We start from the raw sequence: 26,042 nt of genomic DNA on the forward strand, positions 1-26,042 counted from the left end.
TTGTTTCATTTTCAGCCTCCTGACATGACATTACCATGGTCCCAAATGTCAGCAATTACTTTTTGTGGTTATCACAACTGATAATAAATAAGTTGGAATTAGTGAGAATAATCCTTTAATGTACTGTAGCATGCTCTCTTTATAACCTTTAACAATTAGGCCATGAACACATGCTATATTTGGCCTCTTTAAACTTGTTTATACTTAAAAGTCATTTTCAATTTGTCACAGAGTGATGCAGTTCTGAGTCACATGTGGAAGTAGCCTAAACTGAACTGTCAATGTGCAAACACAGAGTCTGTCATTGCAGCAACACTGATGACTGAATCACACTTAATCCATGATGCATTTATGTTAGGACCTCCCGGCTCCAACCTGTCAGCAATGTCATCTTCTTTTGCTCCTCAAAGTATTTTAGAAACTTTTCAAGCGAGGCCACGTAACTTGTAAGAGAAGAAACTACATATTCTTCTTCTTACAAACAAAACCTGTGTTCCTCAGCAGTAAAACTCACACTTGCTCAATTTAAAACACTCAGGGGCTTTACCGCTTCTGGCTCACATGGTCTGGTATGACTAGTGACTTCTGGTGGCTAATGTCAGCTTAATACTAATGATAACAAGCCACAGCATGAAAACGGTTCACATTACAATCAAGAGTGGACAGAGAGATGAAAAACCAGAGGGACAGCCAGTGAGGGTTGAGCAGGAGGAGGTGAAGACACTGTGAAGGACAGGATGCCGGGATAAAGTATAGAAAACAAGTTGAGTCACAAAATAATGAAGGTAGAAAAGCTGAGCCTCGTGGGAAGGGTCAGCGTGAGCCATCAGAAACACAAAAAGAAGTTCTATTTTTCTGCCATTCCGAATAAATTGAACTGTCTTGTCCACAAAATGTGAAATTCAGAAAAAAATGACTTTAAATGAGCAGAAAGATAACATATAGAGAGAGTCAGAAGAAGGCGAAGGACGGTCAGGATGAGAGGGTTTGAGGGAGATCAAAGGGGAAAGCTGGTGATTTAAGTATTTGCAATTGGTGTGTGCCCTGAAGGTGAATACTAGCGGTATCCCTCTTTTGCCGGTATATGAGAGGGGAGCGATGAGGAGGAAGAAAGTGAGGAGTGCAATGGAGATGATGGAGGTAAAGGTATGCGTGTCAGGATGTGGGGACGTGGCGGGGAGGGTTTATAAATACCCTCGCCCTGAGTGTGCACGTGTATGTGTGTGCGTGTGCGTCATGGGCTAGCATGAATGTCACAGAGAATTATTTAAATAAACTAAAAACCGAGGTCATGGCCGCCGGCGTCCGGGCTCCATGAACAGTAACCTTGTCTCTGAGTGTGTTTTCATGATTTTCACGAGTCCACTAACAGCAGCTGTTTGTTTTCATCGTTTTGCAAAAGCCACTATTTTTCATCCAGTTGATTTTATTCAAGAACGGGGACTAAACCTGCTACAGATCAAAAGTTTGAGAAAGAAATTTGCCTATGATGTTGCATCATATCTGAATGCCCTGTCCTGCACACCATTTGGCAAGGTTGTGTGGACACTGTGAACCTCAATTCACTCACACAACTTTAAAGTTTATTAGAAAAGGTAAACGTGTCACATGACCCTCATCTGATCGGAGATTTATGTCACTTTTACATTTTTTTTTTAACACAAACAGCTGATGAAGGGGCCTTATCTCAGAGGCTGAAGCGTGTTCATCTGTAAAAGTCTTTGCTCTTTCTGATCGTAATCTGAGTGTAGGCGTACTGTGTGTACAGGGTGTAAAGAGGGCTGAGGCTTGAAAATTACACTCATGCTCTGTCAACCGTCTGTGGGTAATAAAGGTTAAGAAAATCTACCTTGACAATCAGTGATATGCCTTTGGCTCGCTGGTAGAGGCTTGTTTTGTTCTAATGGGATGCCTGGGGTTGGATGTAGTTGTGTACACCATTACACCCACAATCAAGGACAACAACGTGTGTGACCTTTGCTGACATGAAACCGTCTGTACAATCACCTGGTTAAAACCCTACACACTCTTTTCCAAGCTTACAAAACCACATCTGAGGCAACAGGGCAGGGAAAAACTGCAAATAGTGACTAAAAGTTAGAAAAATTTAAAATGATTACATTCAGGAAAGTTGTACATAAAGAAAATCATCTGATTTGTGTCCATGTGTGATACTGTAAACTAAACTTAACTCAGTAGTTTGCTTTTGAGTGGTGAGCAGTAAAGGGGGATCATGAATTATCTATGAAATGTGAAGCTTAGCATTGCGACATGTTGAGCTCAGAGTAATATGGATGTGATGGACACTTTCATTTCATTCAGGGAGTTCTCGGGGAAGCTGCGTTATATTGTACATGCACACAGTATGTATTTTACACTTTTGGACACCTAAATAAAATGGTGGAAAGTAAATAAAGTAAATATCCATAGCAACTAGGCAGGGATTTCAGTTTTCCATCCTTTAATGCTCAGCAAAGCAGCCAATGTTAGCATATAGCTTCTTCAGATGCCTAAACGTTTCCTCTAGACAGGAAAATCATCTGTAAAATTAATGAGCATAAAGCTAACAGGCAGACATAATGACAAACTATGTAAAAAAGAACCGTGCTGGGGAAAAACAATTCCTTCAAGCTAAGCTAATGTGTTTTTTTTTGGTGTAGTTAAATCAAAGTGAGGACATGAGAGTCACATAGTTCCCATCATGTTTGCCCCAGTAGTTTCTCCCTGCCCAGGAGCTCCAGCGCTGCCGCCAGAGGCTGCGTTACATGAAATCCATGTTTTATAGAGCTCTGTCCTTGGCGATGACCTGCGCTGTCTGTTGCACAGTGATCTTAGCTTGAATAAAGTCACAGCGCTGATGCTAATTAAAAACCAAAAAAGGTTTCAGTAGTATAACTCTGATCAGACAGTTCCCCGGGCCTGTCTGCAGGCCATGAGGAACTGTCGAGTAAGTCTACTGTAAAAGAAACCCCAGTTTATGTCAGTCTCATTTAGAGTCAGTTACCGTTATCTAACCAATCAGACTACGGCGCCAGGCAGGAACAGCGTGGGCTCCTCTTTAAGATCACCTCTCCGTTTGCCAAGAGGCATAGAGTCCCTCATCAGTTGACAGCTCCTGTACTGCCGGCCTACTGTACATTAAAGGTTACTGTGTCAGTTGGCGTCAGCGTCACTTTGTGCCTGTTTGTGTGTCCGACTTACCCACAGCTTTGAGGGAGGTGTATTTGTTGAGTCCCACTGTGCTGTGGTTGCTGTGCGGGTGTGGAAGCCCTTGTCCGAACGGCCCGTAAGCTGAGTTATTCAGATGGTACTGTTCTGGTAGGAGACAAGCAGAGAGAGAGTCAGTCGGTGGCAATTACAGCGTCTTGTAAGCCAAACACGGAAAGTGTTGCACAGCGATTGTGTTTTAAGTAAAAGCAGTCCAGAGTGTGCATCCTCTCTCATACATACAGTCCATGTTTGCACAAGCTTCCTTAGTGCTTTAAAGATGCTGTAACCATGTAACCGTGGCTGGATTGACCCCTTTGGTAGCCCTGAAGCAGAAATGAGCCGCGGGGGCCCGACTGACCATCACTCTGTGCAGTCTGTCAGCATGTCAGCTACAAGTACTCAGCGTGTACAATGACACATGGCAGCTGCATTAGAATTTGCCTGCAGCCCTACCAGTACTCATGTGTCTGCCCAAAGTTTGATGTAGGCCAGTTGATTTATGATAATTTTGTTATACACATTTATTTGGGAGTATGCAGCATGTTAGCACAGAATAAAGTGAAAAAGTAAAGTTATCTGAACTACATTTAGCATAGCAGCTAATAATGCGGGTGTCGCCTGTTCCTAAATAAATTTACCATTAAAATCAACACTGAAGACAAACCAACTGGCACACAGTGAGACTTTCAGGGACCCTGCACATTCCCTGATTGGGAATCCAGCATTGCATTGGAACATCAGAAAAACCCATCATTCGATAGAATAGAGGGTTTTGCAGAATTGTCCAACAGTCCAATCAATTGTGTGTGGTGAGCTACAGGAAAGGCTGCTTTGTGGGTTTATGAAGCGTCATTTGAAGACATCTGAAGGTAAAGGTGCTGTTGCTGCTCTGTAAGGCCACACTTGAAGTCAGGGGGCAAAGCCTGCCATCATAGAGATGGGCAAGACGTGACAAACTGTATGAAGTGTGCAGACGGTGCACTCTTATGGACAAATTGTCCTCTAAGGCATTAAAACTGTTGTAGGTTCAACAACAGATGTCACAGTGTGAAGAATGAAAAAAGAGAGCTTGAAAAACAGGTTCAATCTGTGTATACTTGCCAGTTATTGCATGAAGTGGACGTCTGGTTTTCTGCTGCTTTTCTTTATTTTTTTGCCTTTTCCCCCAGTGTGTTCCACAAGTGAAGGATGCTGAGCTTAGCATTGCAAGTGCAAAGCAAATACTTTGCAGAGCCAGTTACACCTCATGAGAGTATTCACAGAGCAATGGCAGCAGTTGGCTAATTTGCTTCGTTTGTCTTTGCAGGATGATTTTTGGATTGTAATGCAGAACAATGAGAGGTTATTTTGATGCCAAGCATGTTGGTGGTCAGCTGACCATCATCTTCCTTTGCAGTGTGTTCGAACACAACTTTAGTTTTTGTTCTTTTTTAATACTATCACATAGTGACAGTGGAGAGAGATTCAGTCCAGACAGATTCAAACTGGGCAGGTTGTGATGCGACATTGCAAAGTTGGAACTTTACACTGAAGATGGAAGAGTTTGATCACTCATCAGTGCTCAGAGGTCGGCTTGGTGCGTCATAGCCCAAAAGCTCCTCGTGGACCATGAGGAGCATTTGGGCCCAGTACAACCATGACTCATTGTTGAACTGGGAGTCTCTCAGGTGGGAGTGTGTGCGCTGTGGAAGGGTCACATATCAACAGGAGTTAAAGAGCATCTCCCTTTTACCTGGAGGCTGGTGACTTTGGGTGAGACAGCAGGCTAAACCCTGACAGCCAGCCCGTCCCATGCTAAATGAACTGAGGTTAATGAACAATGGAACAAACTCGCAGAGAGAGTGAAGCCCGGGCTATTAGCATTAATGAAGTCCACTGATGCAGCCAGCGCACTTGATGTCAGCCCCAGGGATGGATGAACACACATGCAGCTCTCACGAACGGCCATGCACACACACACACACACACACCCAGACAACATGCTTTATAAGGTCAAAATCAGAGGTAATTAGAATTATTTTATTAACATCCTTAACCTCTAAAATATGTGTGTGTGTCAGTGCCTCTGTGTGCGTTCAACTGACAGATCTTTTGACTGAATGACAGTAAAGTATTGACAGTATTGATTTGCTCGGCAATCGGATTTGCCACGCACAAGCCAAGTATGTGCATAAGTGTGTGCAGCAGAGTGTCACCCTGGGAGAAGCACAGCATCAGAGACAGAAGATTTCAACACATCTGTCACTGTCAGTGCTCGGAAAGAGGCGTACATGGCACACGCTCTGAATACTAACCAGTGCAAACACACACACACACACACACACACACACACACACAACGCAAAGACATGCAGGGTGAGAGAATCACGTGTGGTTTAGATGATGAACAGAGACAGAAGCTGGTGAGCGAGAGAGAAACATGGAGGATGTTCTAGTGGAATAAATTAGAAAATTATGATGAAGCCAGAGGGGTGGAGACATGTCAAGAGTCGCTCTTTACAGTAACAACGTTTACACTCGCTGAGCGCTGAGCCTCCACCTTAATCACTGTTCACACACACACACACACACACACACACACACATATAAGCTGATTAGCTATGGAGTGTGTGTGTGTGTGTGATCTGTGTATCATCCAGTGTAGTGCAGTGGTGCTGACCTCGCGGCTTGTGCCAGATTGGCGGATTATGTGGAAAAAGTTCATACTGTCATCATCACTGTGTTCAGCATCACCTAGTTCTACTACCTTCTTCTCATCATCATCATCATCATCATCATCATCATCGTCATTCACATTAACCCCACCTCACTCTGATTTTTTTTTTTTTTTTTTTTTTTGTAGATTTCATACACTTTTTCTTCGATGGTACCTTCACATCAAATGTAAGTAAATGTCAAACAATGGCGACATGAAAGTCCACTTCTCCAGTGTTTTTGGTGTCTGTAACTTGTCAGATTGTGGTAAACTACACAAAAAAAGGCTACGTAATGTCAGATTTTTGTAGGCCAGCATGTAAGTTGACTGCACTGAAGCTCCCACAGAAGGTTTTCAACAGAATTTTGTATTGAGCTTTGGAAAAATAATGGGAACTGATGAATTTGCAGACCTCATCTCCACAATCAACTGACTTTTCTTTCACTATTTTAAACCACAGACTCCATGAATAAACTTCACAGGAAATGGTGCACAAAAAAACTTAAATCAGAATGCTCACGCTGATGTTACCCTGCCCATGTGCACATTCACTCACCCACACAGAAACCCAAACAATACCTATTAGTGAGTCCATCTGCTTGGACAAACCCTCTTTCAGGGTACGAGGCTTCAGCCATTGCGTAATGGAATAAGTAAGTGTGTGTGCAAGCCAATACATACAACAGGAGCTGAGGGAATTAGGAGAGGTTCTGTTTCGAGGGTTGTGGATGTTAAAACTCCAGCATGGTTGCACATATTAATTTCTCCATTAAGCACCACCGAGTGAATGTCTGGCATCGGGATCTTTTAAGCACAGAACAAGAGGGCAGGAACGCTGCTTAATGAGTTACGTAATATCTTCTCCCTCAGCGGGAATCGCAGGCAGCGGACGATTAAGGTGAAGATCGGGCTTCCTTTGTATCTCATGTCTGAACGATTCAGGAGTGTGGAAAGGAGCTGACAGATCCGAGGGACGGAGAGTACGACTTGGTCCAGAGAGGCGGTCATGTGTGTGCTGTGTATGACAGAGTATTAGAGGGTGTCCACATGGATAGAATGAGAATCTCCCACTTAATGAAAAGTGTGTCAATTTGAATATTGCTCAAGAGGTGATCTTACTTCACTGAAACTTCTTAAGTGAAAGTATTACAGTTGGCCTTTTAAAGAAGGCTTTGAGTAACAGATGCACATGAGGGGAGCAAAATGGCCCTCATATCAACATGAATACGCCCTCACAGCCAGTCCCTCTCTAACTCAGTGATGCTCATTAAAGGTGACCATCCTTTCTTCATACGAGCTTGAAAAAACAGAGAAAGAGGAAGCAAAGCAAAGCCGCTGTGTGTTTGTCCCTTTTCCAAAGACAGTTGAGAGCAAAACTTAATAATAAATAATAAAGCAATGGCAGGCAGACATGAAACACTCTCTGATTAGCAGCTTTTTTTTTTCAGATGTAAAGAAAGATTTTCCTCTCATCATGAAAAATACAAGGCTATCGATAAAATAACGAGCTGATCTGGAAGCAGTCAGTTGAGTTTAAGCGCTAATGATGCACGAACAAGACATTTAGATTTAGATTCATTGTGGGGTCAGCAACTTAGGAGGAGTTCAAGCTTTTAGGAGGATGTAGTATCTGCTCATCTTTTTGGGCATCCCTTCCCCTGAGCTTGGAGATTTTTGTTGCTCGTAAATACCTTTAACCTAAAGATGGAGAGGCCATGATTATATTAGGCCCTCACCTGTTGTGCGGCATATGTTCTGTTACGACCATATTAGGTCTTTCTAACTTTCTGTATTTAGTTGTGTCAACACAACTCCCCTATATAATGCATGTTCGAGGTGCTGTATGTGTGTGTTGCTTCTATTGGCTGAAACCACCCAGACATCGCATGCTGTCTGAGATGCTGTACTTGTTTTAATAAACCTTTATGAACAAGACAGTATCGGCGGAGAACTTCTTCATCATCTTCACTTCATTGCTGCATCTTCGATACACAACAAGGAGTTCAAGGAGTTCTTGGTATGGGATCTCTCTCTCTCGCACACACACACAGGAGTGCGCACACACCTGTACCATCTGTTTCCACTGGCGCTCCATTGTGATTGTTCGTGACCGTGAAAAACCCAAAGAAAAGCAGCGGGGCCAACATGTGTTTCTGTATGTACCGTGCTCTTTGTGTCTAAATGTGTATCTCTGAGCGTGTGTTTGTGCGTGAAACGTCACATAAAAGGAGCCTTAAGCGCCGTGGGGAAAGTGATGAAGGAGAGAGTGCGTTCCATGCTGTCTGTCATCACCAAGATGAAGAGCGCGCGTCCCCACGCCTCTGCGCGAGAGAGAGGGAGCGACGGTACGAGAATAAAGGGGAAAGCGGAGTGCGTACCGCATCTGTCATCAGTGAGCTCATATGTGAAAGTCTGTGTGCATCATCGTTTGCTGCAGCAGAGCCAGAGCAGACAAACAGCCCTCTCCCACCCCCAGCATCCTCATAATCCTCGCTCCGTGCGATCTGCTGAGTTGGTCCTACGCATGCCTTTTATCAGATAATCAACATGACTCGAGCAGGGGAGCAAAGATTCAAACCTGAGATCATTCATTTACAGGAATAAGTGGTTTGCCTCTCATTGAGCCCCCCCCAGGGAAGAATTGAGAGTGCAAGAAAACATTTTGGAGGAGAGGAGCGCTCAGAAAGCAACTGCGCTGACAGCTGGGGTGAAAGGGAGAGAAGAGAGGAGAAAAGGTGAAATGTGTGTTCTGAAGAGTGATTTGTTAGTGGGTCATGCTACACTTCTTCTGCAGTCGTCTTTGATAAATAGGTCATCGCTTTTCCCTTCAAGCCCTCCTTCGGCAATGAGTCATGTTTGTTGGAGACATTCAGACCAAATATTTGCCTCCTGTCCTCACTTAACATCAGCTGCTGATGGTTCGTGTGCGTCCTGAAACCTGTCTGTCTCATTTCTTTATTGACAAAAGTACAGAAAAGAAACCACACACACACACACACACACACACACACACACACACACACATACAAATGAGGCTGGTGTCATTGTGGGTAATTAACAATCTGATTGTGCTCCATAGTGATAGCCGATAGATGACTTTTTTTTTTCTGGGAATTGAAATATCTCCTGGGGTTAAATGTTGATCGTGACTGATTCCATCAATCACTGAATGACGACTGAATTGTTAATCATTCCAAGCCCCTGTATTAACCCCCCAAACCTTCAAATGGCAACCAAACTGCAGCACACCCCACAAAGATTTCTCACTTCTTGCTATCTCTAACCTTTAAAGTCACTGTGAAACAGATGTTAGAACGTCTTTATCTTTTGTATTGTGACCTATTTCTGTGTACCTGGGGAAGTGAAATTCCTCTGATGTCATTGGATAACTCTAAACTAGGCGTGGCTTAGCGAGCACAGCCCGATATGGAGCTCCTGCACCTATTAAGCGAGGTTGTTTCATTGCTCATGAATTCAGCTTTTCACTTGTAAGAGGAAGATTCTGGCGTTTCTTTTTTTTTTTTTTATAAAACCTTAAAGTGAATGCCAGCCTCGGGGAAAATGGCAGCAGGCCTTTTAACACTTAATCCAATAAGTTCAAATGTGTTCAATTGCTGTGGGTGTGATGAACATTACTTTTTCCAAAGGTCTCTCTCTGCCACCTTGTCTACCATGGAAAAACCAATACTGCTCATCTATTTTCTGCCCAGGCAATCTATGTAGTGTCCCACTTTGTCCTGCGGCTCAATTAGGGAACATTTTGCATTCCATTTCTCTATTTGCGTGCACATACCATTTGTGCCATCTTACATTGACAGAATCTTATATACGAAGCAATAGATTGCTGCACCTCCCACAGAGTTCAGACAAGAGTATGTTGGGGTGAACAGACGGTGACGATCTGGGACAGAGGGAGGTGATTCATGATGTGAAGCACTGACTTGTTGACCCTCAAATGCCAACCTATGAGTTCTCTTAAAACCATGTTATGACCGTGAAGCATACATGTGTGGACAGCTTTGAGGTGACGTGTTATAAAAGAGGCAAAGCTGTGGTTTGGAACTTTTCTCCTCCCTAACACCACCGGCTTTTGTTTTTTTTTTGCCGTCTGTTTTTATTGATCGCAAAAAGCCAGTGGACATTTTCCTCCTCCGGGAAGAAGTGGGTGTAATGTGCATAAATATGGAACACATTAGCATCAATAGGTATCATCATCAACACTGATTTCTCTGCCAAGTCCCCTGCCTTTCGCTGCTGTCACTTCACATTAAGAAGTGGACACTCATATCCCGCACCTACATTTACTCACTTACTGTTTTATCATGCAGTCAACATTTCTGCCACAAGCTGTTTCCTCTGCAAGACTCCATCATGTGCTTGAAACACATCCAGGAGTTGCAGGACGTCTGGCCCTCCAGTCCCCAAGCAGTCTGTGGTTCTCAGCACTGGGAGATTTAAAATTCCCCAGTAAGCTGCGGACCACTAAATAAGACTTTTTGAGGCCAGCAACAGGACGAACAGCAGGAGCGAGCTCAGAGAAAAAGAGGGGAAACCTGGTGGGGTGTAGGAGCGAGTGAAAAACCAGTATGTGGTGAGAAAAAGCAGAGGGGAGACAGAGCCAGAAAACACTGACGTGATCTAAATACAGTGACGGGAAGTAGCACATTATTCAGTAACAGTCATATGATAATGACAATTTAAACTTCAGCCATTAGTTTTGCAGGAGGCTTGATGTGAGGACAGACTGGAGGTGTGAAGAGGAGCTGAACCTCGGCCAAAAGAGAAGAAATGCACTTCCTGGTAAAGTTGTAATTGAATGTTATGTGTGCTTCAGGCTGGGTGTACTCAAAAAGAACTTGTTCGTTAGCTGGCTTGCTAATGAAATGCTGATATAAGGGAATCAAGCGGGCTAAGCTAACAGTAGCTGTTTATGGTCAGTAAATACATCTGAAATGTTTCTTTTTATTTTTCTATCTATGTTAAATATCATGTACAGCAGTATTGTGTGTACGTGTGTGCATTTTATTTTGACGAGCCATGACAAGAGATTCTGCAGGTTTTCTTTCCAACAGAGCATCACCAGCAGCTAAATTCAACACACTCACAGCCAGCCAGAAATCACGTTAGCTACTGAGATCAGCTGATATGTGTCCATTAATATTTATGATCTGGTAACTGCAGGGCCAAGAAGTTCTGTAGTATCTGAGCATCACTTCCTCTGTTCACTCCATCATGGACTGATAGATATCTTGTGCATGCATGTGTGCTTCTTCCTGTGCTGCGGGCTCTGTGGCCACAGGCAGCTTGGAGATGAAATAATAAGGCTACTGCCAGTGTGGCACATTTGCCCAATATCTGTTTTCCTCTTTTTTTTAATGCTAGTCCCTGCTTCTGTATCTGTTGCCCTTTTCAAGTGAATAAGATCAATGAAACACTCTGGATTAAAGCGTCCACTGCATCCAGTGTGTCGTATCATGTCATTAGCAGTGTGGGAAATTCTACATCGCAAAAGATGAGAGATAGACACTGCAGGGGGCCTCTCATATCAAACACTCCAACCCTCTCTCTCTCTCTCCTCCCTCTCTCTCTCTCTCTCTTACACACACACCTATGCACTCACATTTTTGCATGCAGGCACACAGACATGCATACTAATTTATACAGATGGGGACACACATGCACAGTCACAGCCAAAGCGAACAACAGTCCAAGCATCAAGACTACGACAGCAGTGTGATATTAAAGAGGCATGCACCTGTTCAAAACCTGTTATTTGCAGGCTGCTGTATCTGTGTGTATTCTGAGGATAATGTATGGAAAATGGCACATGCTGCCTGTAGGGGTGCAGCCTGCTTGCATTAACATACTAATTAAACAGTTTATGTGTGTGAGTGGAGTGCACCAGTGTTGCACGTGCAACAAGCATGTGTTCTACTTTCAGCTGAAGATGCTCTATTGTTCAGTCTCTCACTCTGTCCTCTCCCCTCAGCCCTACTTAAATAAGTCTCAGCAGCCAGTGCCAGAAATGTGTAAGAGACCTAACATTTAAAACGCTCCGTACGTTGGCCCGTGCTGAATCACTGCTGCCAGTTCACCTTCAGTGGCTGTCAGTCAGACTGTTTGTGGTAAATGCCGAAACGGTGCCTGAGCAGAGAGCAACATGCGTCCTTCATGATGGCGACTGAGAAGTTTTGTTGTTTGATTGTCATGTAACAGCCATCAGAAGTGAAAAGTGCATGAATAGGTGGGCTTCAAGCCAGTCACCAGAGGAAATGTTGGCACTGTATGTTTATGCAAACCACAGATATTTTGAGGCTTCACATTTCTTCACATTTCAATGTTCAATTATATGTTGTGACTATGTTGTGGTTAATGTCTGGTTAGGTTTTGGCACAAGAAACACTTTAGTTAGTTAGTTAGTTTGTTTTTTGACTAAACTTCCTCACATCAATACATGAAACAAACAAAAATGCTTTTAACCCAAACTAGCCCAAAATGAAAGGGAAGGCTACAGCAGTTACGATTGAGTTTCAGAAGTATTGAGAGGCAGCAAGTAAAATGGTCATTTAAACTTTTTTCACTTTTTTCAGTGTATTTCCCACCAGCTGATTTTCAGTGGATGTTCACCATCGCAACAGATAAAACCCTGCCTTGAGTCTTCCTCTCCCTATTAGGCTGTCAAGTGGATTTGAAAATGAAATACAAGCTCTTGGCTTGTGTGAAGTTTCACGACATCTGCCGACAGTGTTCAGGATATTAAAGAAGCCACCCTAAAACAACGGCAGTGTTGTCATCTAAAGGCTGGAGGAGCAGGACTGTGACTGACAGCCCACCTGTTTGAATCACTAGTAGAAATATTTGAGAAGAGAAATAAAAAAAAGACACTCGCCTCATCCCCAGTACTGTCAAAGATGTGACTTTGAATCAATGAGACGTTCAAGATAACTCGAAGTGTGTGTGTGTGTGTGTGTATGTGTGTGTGTGTGAGAGAGAGAGAGAGAGAGAGAGAGAGAGAGAGAGAGGCCTGTCGGGAAAACAAAAGTGACAGACTGGAAGAACACTGAACTGGAGAGAAAGGGAGGTTTTCTTCGTCTGCTACCTGTCTTTTAGTCAGTGTGTGTATGTGTGTGTGTGTGTGTGTGTGTGTGTGTGTGTGTGTGTGTGTGTGTGATTTTGCACAGTGCGTGTGTAGTGTAACTGACAGGCAGGAAGACAAGTAATACAGGGATTGTTTGTGTTGCCTCATGTGGTGTAAGAAAACATGCTGTAAATGTGTGTGTCTCAGTTCTGTTGGGGAATTTAAGTGATTATGATTGTGAGATTATACATTTTTTATTTTTTTTCCACAGCAATAGATAATCAGTTCTGTGTTTTTCACTTCCATGCCAGCATTATTTTAATGAAGTCAGGGGAGCTCTGAGAGCTTTATTTCCACCTGGATGTTTCACTTTTGAAATGTCCTGAATACAACTGCATGACATTAACAGCCTAAATTTAATGCAAATTACATCGATATAGTTTAAGCTGACCCTCGGGAGCCCTGGTTTCACAAAAAGCTGTTGGACTTGTGTTTGAATTTGAGGTTTTGAATGGCTGTCTGTCGATGCGGTGTGTTAGTGCTGTGATAGGCGGGTGACTCGTATCTGCTCACATCGTGCTGCTGGATACAAGTTAATGGATGGATCTGTGAGATGGTTAGCACTCTCTGAATGCACTGATCCCGTGTAAATGTTTCAGCCTTGTAGATGCAAAACTCCTCTGTTGTGAAAATGGGATGAAGAGAAATTCATTCCACGTGTGACCCTGCATATAATACTATTCATTATGCAAACAGAAAAAAACAGAAACACTCAAAACAAGCTGAACCGGAGCTGTTGCATGGAAGCTGTTTGTTGAGCTCCTCTGAAGTTGTGTTTTATGTTTTAGTCATGTGGCATGGGACCGACTGACCTCACACACACAAACACACACAGTTTCACTGTGTTTTTCCCACTTAACACAGCACATAGAGGCTTCCTCCTGCAGGGAGTGGCACTGCTACTTTATTGTATGTTATCCTCAAAGTACCTGTGTATTATGTGTGTGTGTGTGTGTGTGTGTGTGTGTGTGTGTGTGCGTGCGTGCGCACGCTCTGTCTCAGCACTCACCGCTCCTGCTGCGCAGCATCCTGGCCGAGATGCCGTTGGCTCTCCCTCCGCTGGGCGAACTGGCTGTGGCGTTTTCCACCGAGCTCACCTCACCTCCCTGCTGCTTCAGCAGGTCTGTCAGTGTCCTGGAGAACAACACGCACACACACACACACACACACACACACACACACACACACACACACACACACACACAGAGTCTATAAATTGGTGCTCCACATGCAATTTGCCCTCCAATGATAAACCAGATTGAATCAAGGTTAAGCATTTATAAAACACTGAATTTATGCTATTTTTATTATGTCTCCACTCAGTTCTTGACATCTTGTCCATTATATTTGAATCCCAAACAAATGATTGACAGAAAAGACGAGAAAGAGCAAAGAAGCAGAGTCGACTAATTGTTCGCACTGAAGCAGTTGCACAGCTTGATTCTAAAATGAGATCAGTCTGTCTGTGAATGAGATGACAAGCATCATCTCTTATCCAGATGTGCACAGCTGGTCCCCTGTGAGGGCTTCCCTGAACAGCTGGAACCCCTGTGTACACTAACACACACACATGCTCGCACACATTAGTGCCTGTTTCGCTAACAAAGCTCATGTGTTTAGCCCCTTCTATCACACACACACACACACACACACACACACACACACACACACACAAACACACATGCAAGCAATTCATTTACAGTGCATCCTCTCATCCCAGGGGAGGGTGTCATCACTGTGTGTGGAAATTGCCTGTGTGTGAATGTGTGTGTGCGCAACTTTTTCATGATTGCCGCCTGCTGTGGTGAGAAGAGTTGGAGGCGTGTAATTCTGTGTCTGTGGGGTGTGTGGTGGGGTTTGGTTTACCAATAATCATCACATGTGCGTGCAGTCATAACCATCTAAAACCACTTTGTTGGACAATATTGGGCAGTTCACGCACTTCTGTCAAGAAACTGCGGCTGTTATATAGTTAGATTTGGCAGAAGAGGCTCTGCTCTTTGATTGAGCTCTCCAAGAGTCTGCTGGGACGTTGCATCCCCTCTCACTTACAGGGAAGGTTGTGGTGGTTGAGAGAGCTGTGAAAGCAAACAAGCCACACAGCCGTAAATGATCCAGTGATTGTGACACATGAATGAATCTGATGCCACTCAGCTGATGCCAAGCGTCACTTCAGTGCCCTGCCAGAACTAACATTATGCTATGTTGTGCCAGTTTTGATATTGAACTTGATGTTAAACCAGATTACATAAGATAACGCATACTATTAAACCAAACTCATATTGTGACACAGTTTTTGTGTATTGGTTTTGTAGGTATTGACTATGTTGCAGTGTGTTACCTCAATGCACAGCTGTTTGAACCACAACGGTGCATTTGACTGAATTGAGTTTTGGCACTTTGATGCTTGATATTTCCTACCGTCAGTCTGTCTACACGTATTTCAGAATCACGAGACCTCTGGAGACACTGCTAAACTTTGAGCCACATAACTGGATTTTTTAGAATTACATTTTGTAGGCTGCATTTTGTAGTTAGCATGAGTCACTGGTTTTATTTTTCTCAGTTTGTGTTCGCTGAGACAAATTTTCTCTCAAGGTGGCTCATCTCCCCGCTGTGTGTTTATGTGTGTTTTGTTCCGTGTGTCCTCTATGAGAAATTCCAGTCAGCTGTATTTGACTAGCGGCCTTTTTGCTGAACGACATACGGGCAAGATTTCCTGCAATATGGTCATGTTTAGACTCGGGGCTTGTTGTGTTTGGATACAAGAAACGCCACGGAATGAAAGCATCACGCACACACTCATGCACTCACATGCACACACGGTCGTGTTTCCATCATTTTGGGAGACATTACATAGACTTATATTCATTTCCTGGAGACTTATCCTAACTATAACCCTATCCTGACCCTAACCTTAACCCAAGTCTTCACCCGAAAATAGAATAATTTACATTATGGGGACTTGAGTTTTGTTCCCATAAGGTAGGCAAGTCCGCACAATGTGACTGTGTAAACAGATTTATGTCCCCACAATAAGGAATACATGGGCACAAGAACACATGCATTCTTGTACTTCCTCGAACTAGGACTTTCCTTTCATGTCTTTAATTTACCATCAGCTAAAGACTCTGACCACCTCACCCTCCTTCCCACAGCTGATGACACCTCCCTTTATCTCACACTAACACAGCTACACGCACGCACACACATGCAGGCATACTCATCACTTTGAATAAACACATTTCCTCTCCCTGTGCATTTGCTGAATTTACAGTGTTGATGGTATTCACTCCCTTGATCAATTATTCAAACACTGGAGCCTCTGTTTCGCTAACGAAGCTCATGTGTTTAGCCCATTCTATCACACACACACACACACACACACACACACACACACACACACAAACACATACACACTTGTGCTTCTATCCTTGTGAGGACACTCGTTGGCATTTCCCAGCCCCTTACCTTAACTTTAACCATCACAACTAAACGCATAAACCCAGCCCTAACCTTAATCTAAACCTAATTCTTACCCTTAAAACCAAGTCTTACCCTTCAAACAGCTCTTTAAGTTGTGAAGACCGACCTGAATGTCCTCACTTTCCAAAGTCATCCTCATTTCTTGGAGAATTAACATAACCATAACTGCTGCTTCCCTTAACCTTAACCCAAGCCTTCACCCTTAAAGTTAATGATTTGTGTTATGAGACTAGCATTTTGTCCTCATAAGGTGAGTCCCCACAATATGACTGGGTAAACACATTAATTACATTTAATACACATCCGGACACACACACATACACATATGTGCAGGTATCACAAAACACACACACAACCTGGAATATGACCGAAATGATAGTGACAGCCGAGGGCAGCTTGTTCACACTGAACCTGCCAAAGAGAAAAGTGAGTCCCTCTGGCCACTTATCTGCTCATCTACAGTGTTTGTGGCTGTGATGATCTCAGGGACTGGTGGTGGCATGAAGCTGCTCTGGCGTCAGATATCATAACTTTGTTTTATCAGCCACAAATCTCATGTAGGCAAATGGTTTGTGTTTACATGCACAACCATATATTTCACTCCTAAGACTAAGGGTGATAAAGGAATAATCCACCCTAAAAACATTATAATTCTGTTACGAATACAGCAATAGATTGTGTTTTTCTGGGCCTATTTAGGGGTTGATTAAAGTAATTGTGGGAAATGTGGGAAATCACTAACTGTGATGATGAGACATGGCAAAGGAAGGTGAACACCGAAAGATAAACAACAACAAGAAAAAAGACCCCAAAAATCACACATTCATGGGTTAGACTCTATTTCTGGAATCTTATTTTGTACCGGGATATTATATTCATTCATTCAAATCAATTCAGATCTTAATCATCTTATTGTGAATCCTTTCATATACACCGTGCATGCTTGTGTGGCGTTAAGTCTGTATTAGATTATGACGTGAAAATGTCCCCTTCTAAATATTTGCATCACACAACAAAAAGACTTTCAACGCCTCCTGATGTAAGACGTAAATCACTTTCTCTCCTCTTCAGTTTTTCAATTCTTTCTCCTTTCAGTCTTCTTATTCTCCCTCTCTCTGCCCCCTCCTCACCTAAACTCAGCCCTAAATCTGTCTGCCCCCCCCCCAAACCATATCGTTTGTCTTCCTCTCCTCCAGTCTCTTGCTGCTCCTCATCCTTTCTCTGACTCATTGCCGTGCAGCGCCTCAGGCCTCCACGCACTCTTCTCTTGGCTCGCCGCTCAAACAACTTGCTGATTTGGACTTTTAATCTGCAACAAAAACTTCACCTGTCTCCAGGCTATGTAGTGTTTATGGAGCGTTGGCTGAGCTTCATGAGACTTTCTGCAGATGCCTTTGAAAAAGTGAGGATGGCCGCGCAGCTGGTTAAAAGATTACGACTGGCAGGGTGGGGTAGATAGGCAAAAATAGTTTGTAGTGGTTGCAAATGATGCCAAAATCAGGGATACCATGAATGAACAGGTGCATGTTTGTTAATATGGTGCAGCCTGGATCAGTTCTCATACACTGACATTACAATTTGCTGCTGTTTTGGCCCCACCTTTGGTCCATTTATATCCACATTGTTGTTCAATTCATTCTCCACAACTACCACGAAGAAGTCAATACATCAGAAAGATTTGCTTGTTACTGACGTCACATCCTTCAAATCCTCTTGTTATGCCATCAAATCACAGGTGAGTGATGTCATTAATATGCAGCATTGAATCTGAATTGGCGTGTGCTCTCTCTTTATGTTACATTTCGCTTTACTGATAACATTTACTGTAATCAACCCTCAGGGAATTTCAGTTGTGTGAATTCCCACAAATTCAGCCAATTCTCACATCGCTCTCCAGTTTTAATGCATATTTGTTCTTTGTGAAATTGGACAAAACGCTTGCAAATATGCTCCAGACACATTAAATTAGACTCCATTAAATTATCCAGTCCAAGACAACTTTCCTGTAAAGGTCCAACAATGTTCAAATCCCTAATTTTGTTTAAGGTAACAGTGCATTTCATTTGGTCAGTGGCGTCTTATCCCTTTAAACCCTCTAGTTGCTATAACTTCCAGGGAAACATGGGAAACACCAGAAATCAGTCAATGTGACTAAAGGTTATGTGAATAAAACTTTAAAACCTCGTCCATGAACATGAGTCACCTTGGCTGCATTTTCATTGTCAATGGTGGTTGTTCCATCAAGAAAACAACAACTCCCATGGTCCCACACTACTTCTTGAGGTCATCAAACTACATATTTTGTTTTCATTGTTTTTGCTGAGAGACCCCTTGTGGCAGAAATTACACACTGTGCCTGTAAATGACCAGGGGACTTTGTTGAAGCTCTCATGCAGAGCTCACTCTCAGACTCTGAGGTCTTTATAACAGTCTTTTTCTGTGATAAAGCGAATTACAGTGCAAAATATGGTCAATTTAGCTAAACATCTTGTCATTTGGACTGCAATTACAAGCAACAGAAAATGATTCAAGTCTACTGTAGGGAAAACCTCATGGACTGTATGATATGTATATATTCCATCAGTAACATCCAGGTCACTTCTCCCACGACTCCTCATTACACGTGTTACATAACAGCGAGGTCACATCTGTACCTCCATACTCGCCCATCACATCACAGCCACACTGAGATGAGACTTTGCTAATGTCCTGTAACAATCACTCAGCCCACCCAGATCAAGACACACACTCAGCGATGAGTTACAGCTAATATTACAGTAATTCCTAAACAGCGAAATCCACTCTCTGTCTGTCTGCAGCATGACTCTATTGATCAATGTAAAATGTCCTGAATGCATGACGGCCTGCATATACAGGATGCACAGCACAGTATATGTTTCCTGTACATACCCATGCCCTCTTCATGCATTAATGCACTCATTGATCCAGTAACTGCATGTGTGTGGATGCTCTTCCATAAATATGCTATGGTTTTGTCTCTGAGGATCCTGGCAAATTCAGATTTTTAGATGAAGTTGTGTTTGTGATGATATCCTGATCCAGTTTTCACAATTTGCACCACTGTGTACACTTCTGTGCATCACATGGCATCAAATAAATGACAAAAAAGCTTGTGGAGCTTGAAGAATAAACACACGGTGACAGATAAAAGTCACTACTATTCATCACACACAAGCACAGGCATAACCACAAACACATGGATGGATCAGTGATGTCCATCCACTTTCACCATCTGTCTTCTGGCCAAAAGCACTTCCCCGTTCCCAGACGCCATCCCTCATGAGATTTATCCACAAAAACCAAACTTTTAGATAATCCGCAGAGAAGTAAAATGAATGTGTCGGATATATCTCCGTGTCACAATCTCTTTATTTCCCCCTCTGTTGTCACCGCTCTCGTCACTCACTGCTCTCTTCTCATCAAAGATAAAACCAGCTTCACAGTCACTGACAGTTACTGATAAAGAGTGAGAATGTGACAATTTACGTCTTAAAGACATCGCACACATTCCTTTTTAAAATAAAATACCATTTTAGGTGGAATAATTTTGTCAAAAATAATCTCAAACACACCTGGTTAGATGAAAGTAAGAAAGTAAGACTGCCTCATACTGTGATATCAGTCTGTCTGTATGTAACATTTATTTAATTAAACGACAAATAGTTTGATGGAAGCTTTTCTACTTTAGGTTTTGCACCAAAAAAAATTATGTCAAACATGCTTTTCGTGTGCTTCTTAAAGCCCATGTGGCATTTACACCCACTGTAGATTTACATTAGTCTCTCTAAGACACGCAGAGAGCGCCGATTATAATGTGCTTGACACTTTGGATTAATGGTTTTCAGTTTTTAAGTAGCCTCCATAGCAGTGCGGGTTAATTGTTCAGCTGTTAGATGCAGGCAGAATCCCAGTGTTAGTGGTGCTATGCTAAAAAAAGCTAAAATGTAGCCTTTTCCTTCAGCATAAAGATTTTCTCATCCACCTTAAAAATAAAACAAATGTGGTTCTGTGGTGATTTATTAGTTGTCCAAACGCCTATATTGTTTTCTGGGTTATTACTCAGCGGTTAGGCCCAGGTGGCTTCTCTATGGTTTTGTCTTCATGCTAGCAACAAGCTAACTTGGAGTCTTTCCCTCTCTAGTAGGTTTTGAGTGTATTTATTTTTCTTTGCAGCTATCTTTAAAAGGATGTAACACAGTTCAGCCTACTGTATATGATTATCTGGTTTATTATTCAGCTGTTAGACACACGCAACAGCTCGTGTAGGCTAACAAGCTAATAAGCTAACTTGTGTAGCTTTCCCTCTAACACAGAGGTTAGAGGTGTTTTTTCAGTTCTCGAGTATTCATCCATAGAGCTCGTTTTCGTGGGTATTATTCAGCTGTTTGATGCAGGTATCATCTGAGCACTTTTCTTTTATTACTAACAAGCTAACCTTGCCTCTGGCACAGATTTTTCTTTATTCAGCCATCTTGAAAATGGAAGAAATGCAGTTTTGTGCTAAATTAAAAGTTTTTCAAGTAGCTCACATATTTATCTGGGTTGTTTCTAGCTGGTTTTCATGCCTGCTTGACGCTGCAGACAGATGGCCCATTAGAAGTTTGGAAGAAGGATGAAATGAAGCTACACGGGCCAACTCACTGTGTCTGCTGCTCTCATGAACTCCACTTTTGACTGATATGGGTTTCACTATGACAGACAAAATGCTCATCTTGGAGTTAACTATTTCATACAGCCTTAAAAATGGAAGTGCCACCTTCAAAGCATGACAGATGAAAGGCTGCCAATCTTTGCAGATTTCAACCATTTGAGCTTCACCCTGATAAACAGACTGACAACACACAGCCAAACCCTTGAGTCAGTGGGTGCTGACCCACATATGAGTGTGTGTGAGCCCAGCGAAGGCCAAGACTGAGGAGGAGCAAGAAGAAGAGGGGAGAGGAAGGTAAAGCAGCTGGAGGGGGAAATTGTCACATCTGATACAGCCAGCAAGCTGTCAACTTATATGTCCTTTCACTTTGAGAGGATCTGCGGCAAGTGGTGACGCAGGCACATACGAGTGCACGCTTGAACATGTTTAGTCGCGAGCACACATGCATGCAGACATGCTCACACACACATTGGTGTCAGGTGAAAGGTGATAAGGAGTGACAGCTCACCCCTGGAGGTAGGCAGAAGGCAGGGGAGATGGAGGGGAGATGAGGAAGTGGAGCAGGGGAGGAGACTTTGAGGAAAGTAGCTGAAAACTTCTGTCTTTTTTCACGTCTTAGTGCAAATGTATTTTTTCACATGGCAGGTATTTAGGGCTCACAGTGGTGTGATTTGCTTCCTGCCTGGACTAAAAAAATAATGTCTAAGAAAGTTAATGAATTAATCAATTAACATTTTTCTACATTCAGTTGTGGCATGAAGTTTTTAATATGTTTTCATGTTAATGTGACAGTTCTCACCTATAGCTTATTAGACATGAAAGCGGGAGCCTATGGAGGAAATGTGAGCAAGTCTGACCTCCTATTTACAAATGTTATTTTTGCCATAACAACTCAATGATGCTTGAAGACTACTAGAACCAGACTACTAGAATATAAGATAATGTTGTTATTTCCCAAAAGACAGGTCTTATATTGATGTGATATCTCTGGAACTTGTCGTCCAGTAATAAGATGATCCTGTTAAGTACACTTAAAGAAAAAAAAAAAAAAAAGATGTTTCTGGCCATTTTATACATCTTAGAAGATTAACTCATATAATTTGGAAAAAAAAAAAAACAAAAAAAAACAAGCATCATGTGCTGATATTTGGATTTCAAAAGTTGTTGGAACTTCACATTGATAAGAATGATGTCTTCAGTTTATTATGAGAGAGAGGAAAATAATTTGGGTATCACTTTCTAAGAAGATGTGCTTGATAAACATTTTAAGTTGAGTTGAGTTGTAGCTGGCAGCTTTGTTAATGCTACATCAGTATTAATCCATTGATAATGACACATTTGAGCTATATATACATAAAAAAAATCATCGTACAGGAATACAGACCAAACAACAACCGAACAAAATCCCTTCATTAAGGAGTTATTAACACAAACCCCCACTTCTGCAGCCCCAGCGGAGTGTGGAAAGAACCCTTTATTATGATTCACCATCTTCTGTAACTGCAGATCTTATGATGTCTAATGCAAAACTGAGAAACGTCTGACCCTTTATCACTGACTTAATCGCTTTAACAAGCCATCAAGTCTGCAGTTACAAATCTAAGCAATTATAAAGGTTCTTGAGTTTCTTGCTTTCTAATAAGCCATCAGAGAGATTAAAGAGCTATCAAGAAGACAAAGCAGGTTATACTGGACAAGGATGTGCACCAGCTGAAGGGATTTCCCACAGCCAGACGTTGTTCTGATTAATGCTTCTTACTGGTTTCTAAGGCTTTTATTAACCCTTTTAAAGCACGTCTTATTAGAAAGTGGAACCAACATAAGAAAACACAGCCTGAGTGGTGTAAGTGCTTCTGAATGTTGCTTCGGTATGAAGTGCTAGAGTGTGTTTTTCCAGCTCAATAAGTTTCTGCCAATTTCCCCAAAAGACCAAACTGTCCCCAAAAATCACATCAGCAGGCTAAAAATGCCCTTGAAATATTAACCATGACACCATATCCTGGTGTTGTTAGAACGTGTCGAAGGGAAAGAGCGAGGGTGAAATGGAAAAGGGATCTCATTTGTTGCATGTGGTTGCAGCCCATATGTTTCCCCACGCTGTATTGAGTATTGCTTATCTGTCTGCCTTAAATCAGGGCAGAGCAGTCAAACCCTTTAAGTGACAGTGTCCTTCATTACATAACATGAAAAGCCCACTACAGTGCAAACACTCACATACACATGCACACACATGCAGGAGATAAACAGCAAATGTATATAGATCTGTACGCATGTAGCGTTGATGTGGGATGAAAACCTTGTATCTCGAGGAAAATGTTTCTTCATCTTGAAGAATAATAATTTTGGACATCATACCAAAGCTGTTTGAGCAGATTGACAGATGGCCATGAGAAGTTGGTGATCTAATGTGCTACTATACTTATCCATGGTTATTTCCTGGAGTGCACTCAGACACATACAGTACATGCACACGCTCACACTTTCACATGAATGCACTCACTCGCATTAGCTCACATTCACACCAACACACATGCACTTTGTTTGAACCATGTGACCTCCACTGCCACCACGGGGGTCCTTGGCCTCTCACACTTGTGTAAGGTGGACATTGTATTGCAGCCATTCTCGCCTCCTGGCTATCCTGACCTCTCACTGTGTTGATCTGAACCATGCTCACAGAGCCGAAATGTCACCACTATCATTCTTGTTGTTAATTGAACTATAAATCACTGGGAGGGCATATGTGTGTGTGTAAAATCATGAAGGTCATCTGTGTTTGTTTGCTTTCTGGGTGTAAGGCCAGCCCCTCTCTGGTTGAGGCCTTTCATTAGACGTGACATGTATGACCTAAGGCGACGCTCTGCGTTCCCTTTGTTGGCTGAAGATTAGTGCAGCATGCAAACACACTGAACCTGGCTTGGTTGGAGGAAGAGTGGGGTTCGTGTATTAGAAGGTGTGTGTCTGTGTGTGTGTGTGTGCGGATGGCGGGTAATCTCAGAGGAGGATCACTTTGGATTTTAACTTTCAAAGCTGGTTGGGGAAAACTGGTGGGATTTTGAGTGTTAATCATCCCCTGCTCGTGGGATGTTGAAGAAAACGATGGTGGGAAGGAAAGAAAGAGAAATTAGAAAAAGAGCACGTGCATGGCAGAGGGCAGAAGTTGCCTTTTTGATCTTCGCCACATCAATATCCGCCTCTAAAGTGGGTGGGCATTTGTACATATTTATGCATTTCACCTCATGCAGTGCGTGCAGTACACGAGGTCTTAGTTGCATGTACACTTTTGGACCAGGGATTTATGTCAGCAGGCTAATAACTAAATGAGCGTGCAGGCAGAGCAGTCCAGAAACGGTAAAGCTGTAATCTTGGTGAAATTTGTTTAATCGCAAGGAGGAGCGGTAATCTGTTGAGATGGGCTCACGGAGGGAGGGTGTTTATGCAGCCGTGTTTCTATTTCAGTGAGGTGCTACCCTGCAGGAAATATTAATCCTGGCTGTGTGTTATCCGCTGAATGAGTTTTGCGGCTCAGGTTAATGGGAGACACATAAGCAGAGTGGCTGGTCGATGGAGGTTTGGCGAGGAGAGCGTCCGTGTGTCCAGTTTCTCAATTAAAATGCAAAAAGAAACCACTGAAATGAAAGGGAGGGAGGAGAGGAAGAGACAAGCCAGGTGTGATGCTGAGAGGAGATGAGGGATAAAGAGATGGAGAAAGAAGAAGGGGCTGGATAAAGATGCGAGTGGTTGAAACAGACCCCTGCCTCAGCTCTTGGGTGGATGATAGCTGAAGGAGGAGGGACGGAGATGTGGAGCTTCGTGGAAGAAAACGAGATGCAAAACAAGAAGCTTGGAGAGATAAGAAGGGTAAGCTGGAGATAGAGAAGAGGATGAGGAGAGGCAGCCAGCAAGGGTGAGACAGTTTGGGATGAGCCCATGCTGTGCATTGTTTGCTGTAATGATTTCCTGAACAGACTGAACCCTGGACCACGCACTGAACCCAACTGCAGCCGGAGTGTGTGTTTACACGTGTGTGTGTGCATGCTTGCATGTGTGTCAGGAGAGACAGATAATGTTTACAACCAAAGAACTAAATTATAAATGCTAAATGTCATCTCTGCACAAAGTTTTGCATTCATTAAAGTGGGAAATAATCTGTCAATGGAGAGAAAGTTTAATGAGAATTTCTTTTTTTTTTTCTTATCCAAAAGTGTAAAACAAGCTGTGACCTGCACACATGGGGGAAACTGGAAAGAAGGAATTCTTGCACAGAAACACAAAAATGTTTGTTCGGCAAGAGTGCTTCACACCTGCGTTACACCTAATGCAACAAAAACTGTTTCGATGTTTCTTTTTTTGTTCAGTTTTTTTGTTTATTTCAAATATAAGTCATGCTTACAAGCAAAGCAAATGGTACACAAGGGGTGATATACAAAAGCATATGAAAAAAGAAAAGAAAATGAATAGAGGAGAGACAAAGAAAGAAGCACAAAGAAATGAAAACAAAGAAAAATGCAAAATTAGAAACAAAAAAATATGAGCAAAATGAAAGCAAGGGGGTAATATGTGCATGGAGGGGTGTATAGACACGTGGGCTCGTATCTTACAGGTATGATCTCATTCACAACATGCATACACACCTGATGAGTGAGTTACATGGCTCATAAAGCACATGACTATACACACTTCCCTTAAAACACCATGTTAAAATCAGCAGTCCCCTCTCTCTCTGACGCTTCAGACACACGTCAATATGAAATTAAAAAGCATTCCAGTGACACCACCAAGACAAAGTGATCAACTTCTGCCCGACAAGGCTGTGTGAGGTTGGGATGAGCTGGTCAAACT

At 42.6% G+C, this 26,042-nt stretch overlaps 1 protein-coding gene across 2 annotated transcripts in view; it reads right to left on the reverse strand.

The window, feature by feature from the left end:
* The window catches only part of shisa8b (shisa family member 8b), a 34,758-nt gene that overhangs the window by 6,548 nt on the left and 2,168 nt on the right, over positions 1–26,042 (reverse strand). For both annotated transcript variants that reach the window (XR_013079261.1, XM_076759030.1), the window contains exons 3-4: positions 14,052–14,176; positions 3,202–3,315 (exon numbers count right to left, since the gene is read on the reverse strand). Coding sequence is in view for 1 of the 2 variants with exons in the window: in XM_076759030.1 (XP_076615145.1) it covers positions 3,202–3,315; positions 14,052–14,176 (239 nt within the window). In the remaining variant the exon portion in view is untranslated. The remainder of the gene's footprint in view (positions 1–3,201; positions 3,316–14,051; positions 14,177–26,042) is intronic.

Source organism: Chaetodon auriga, chromosome 20 (assembly GCF_051107435.1).
Source record: "Chaetodon auriga isolate fChaAug3 chromosome 20, fChaAug3.hap1, whole genome shotgun sequence".
Classification (NCBI taxonomy): domain Eukaryota; kingdom Metazoa; phylum Chordata; class Actinopteri; order Chaetodontiformes; family Chaetodontidae; genus Chaetodon; species Chaetodon auriga.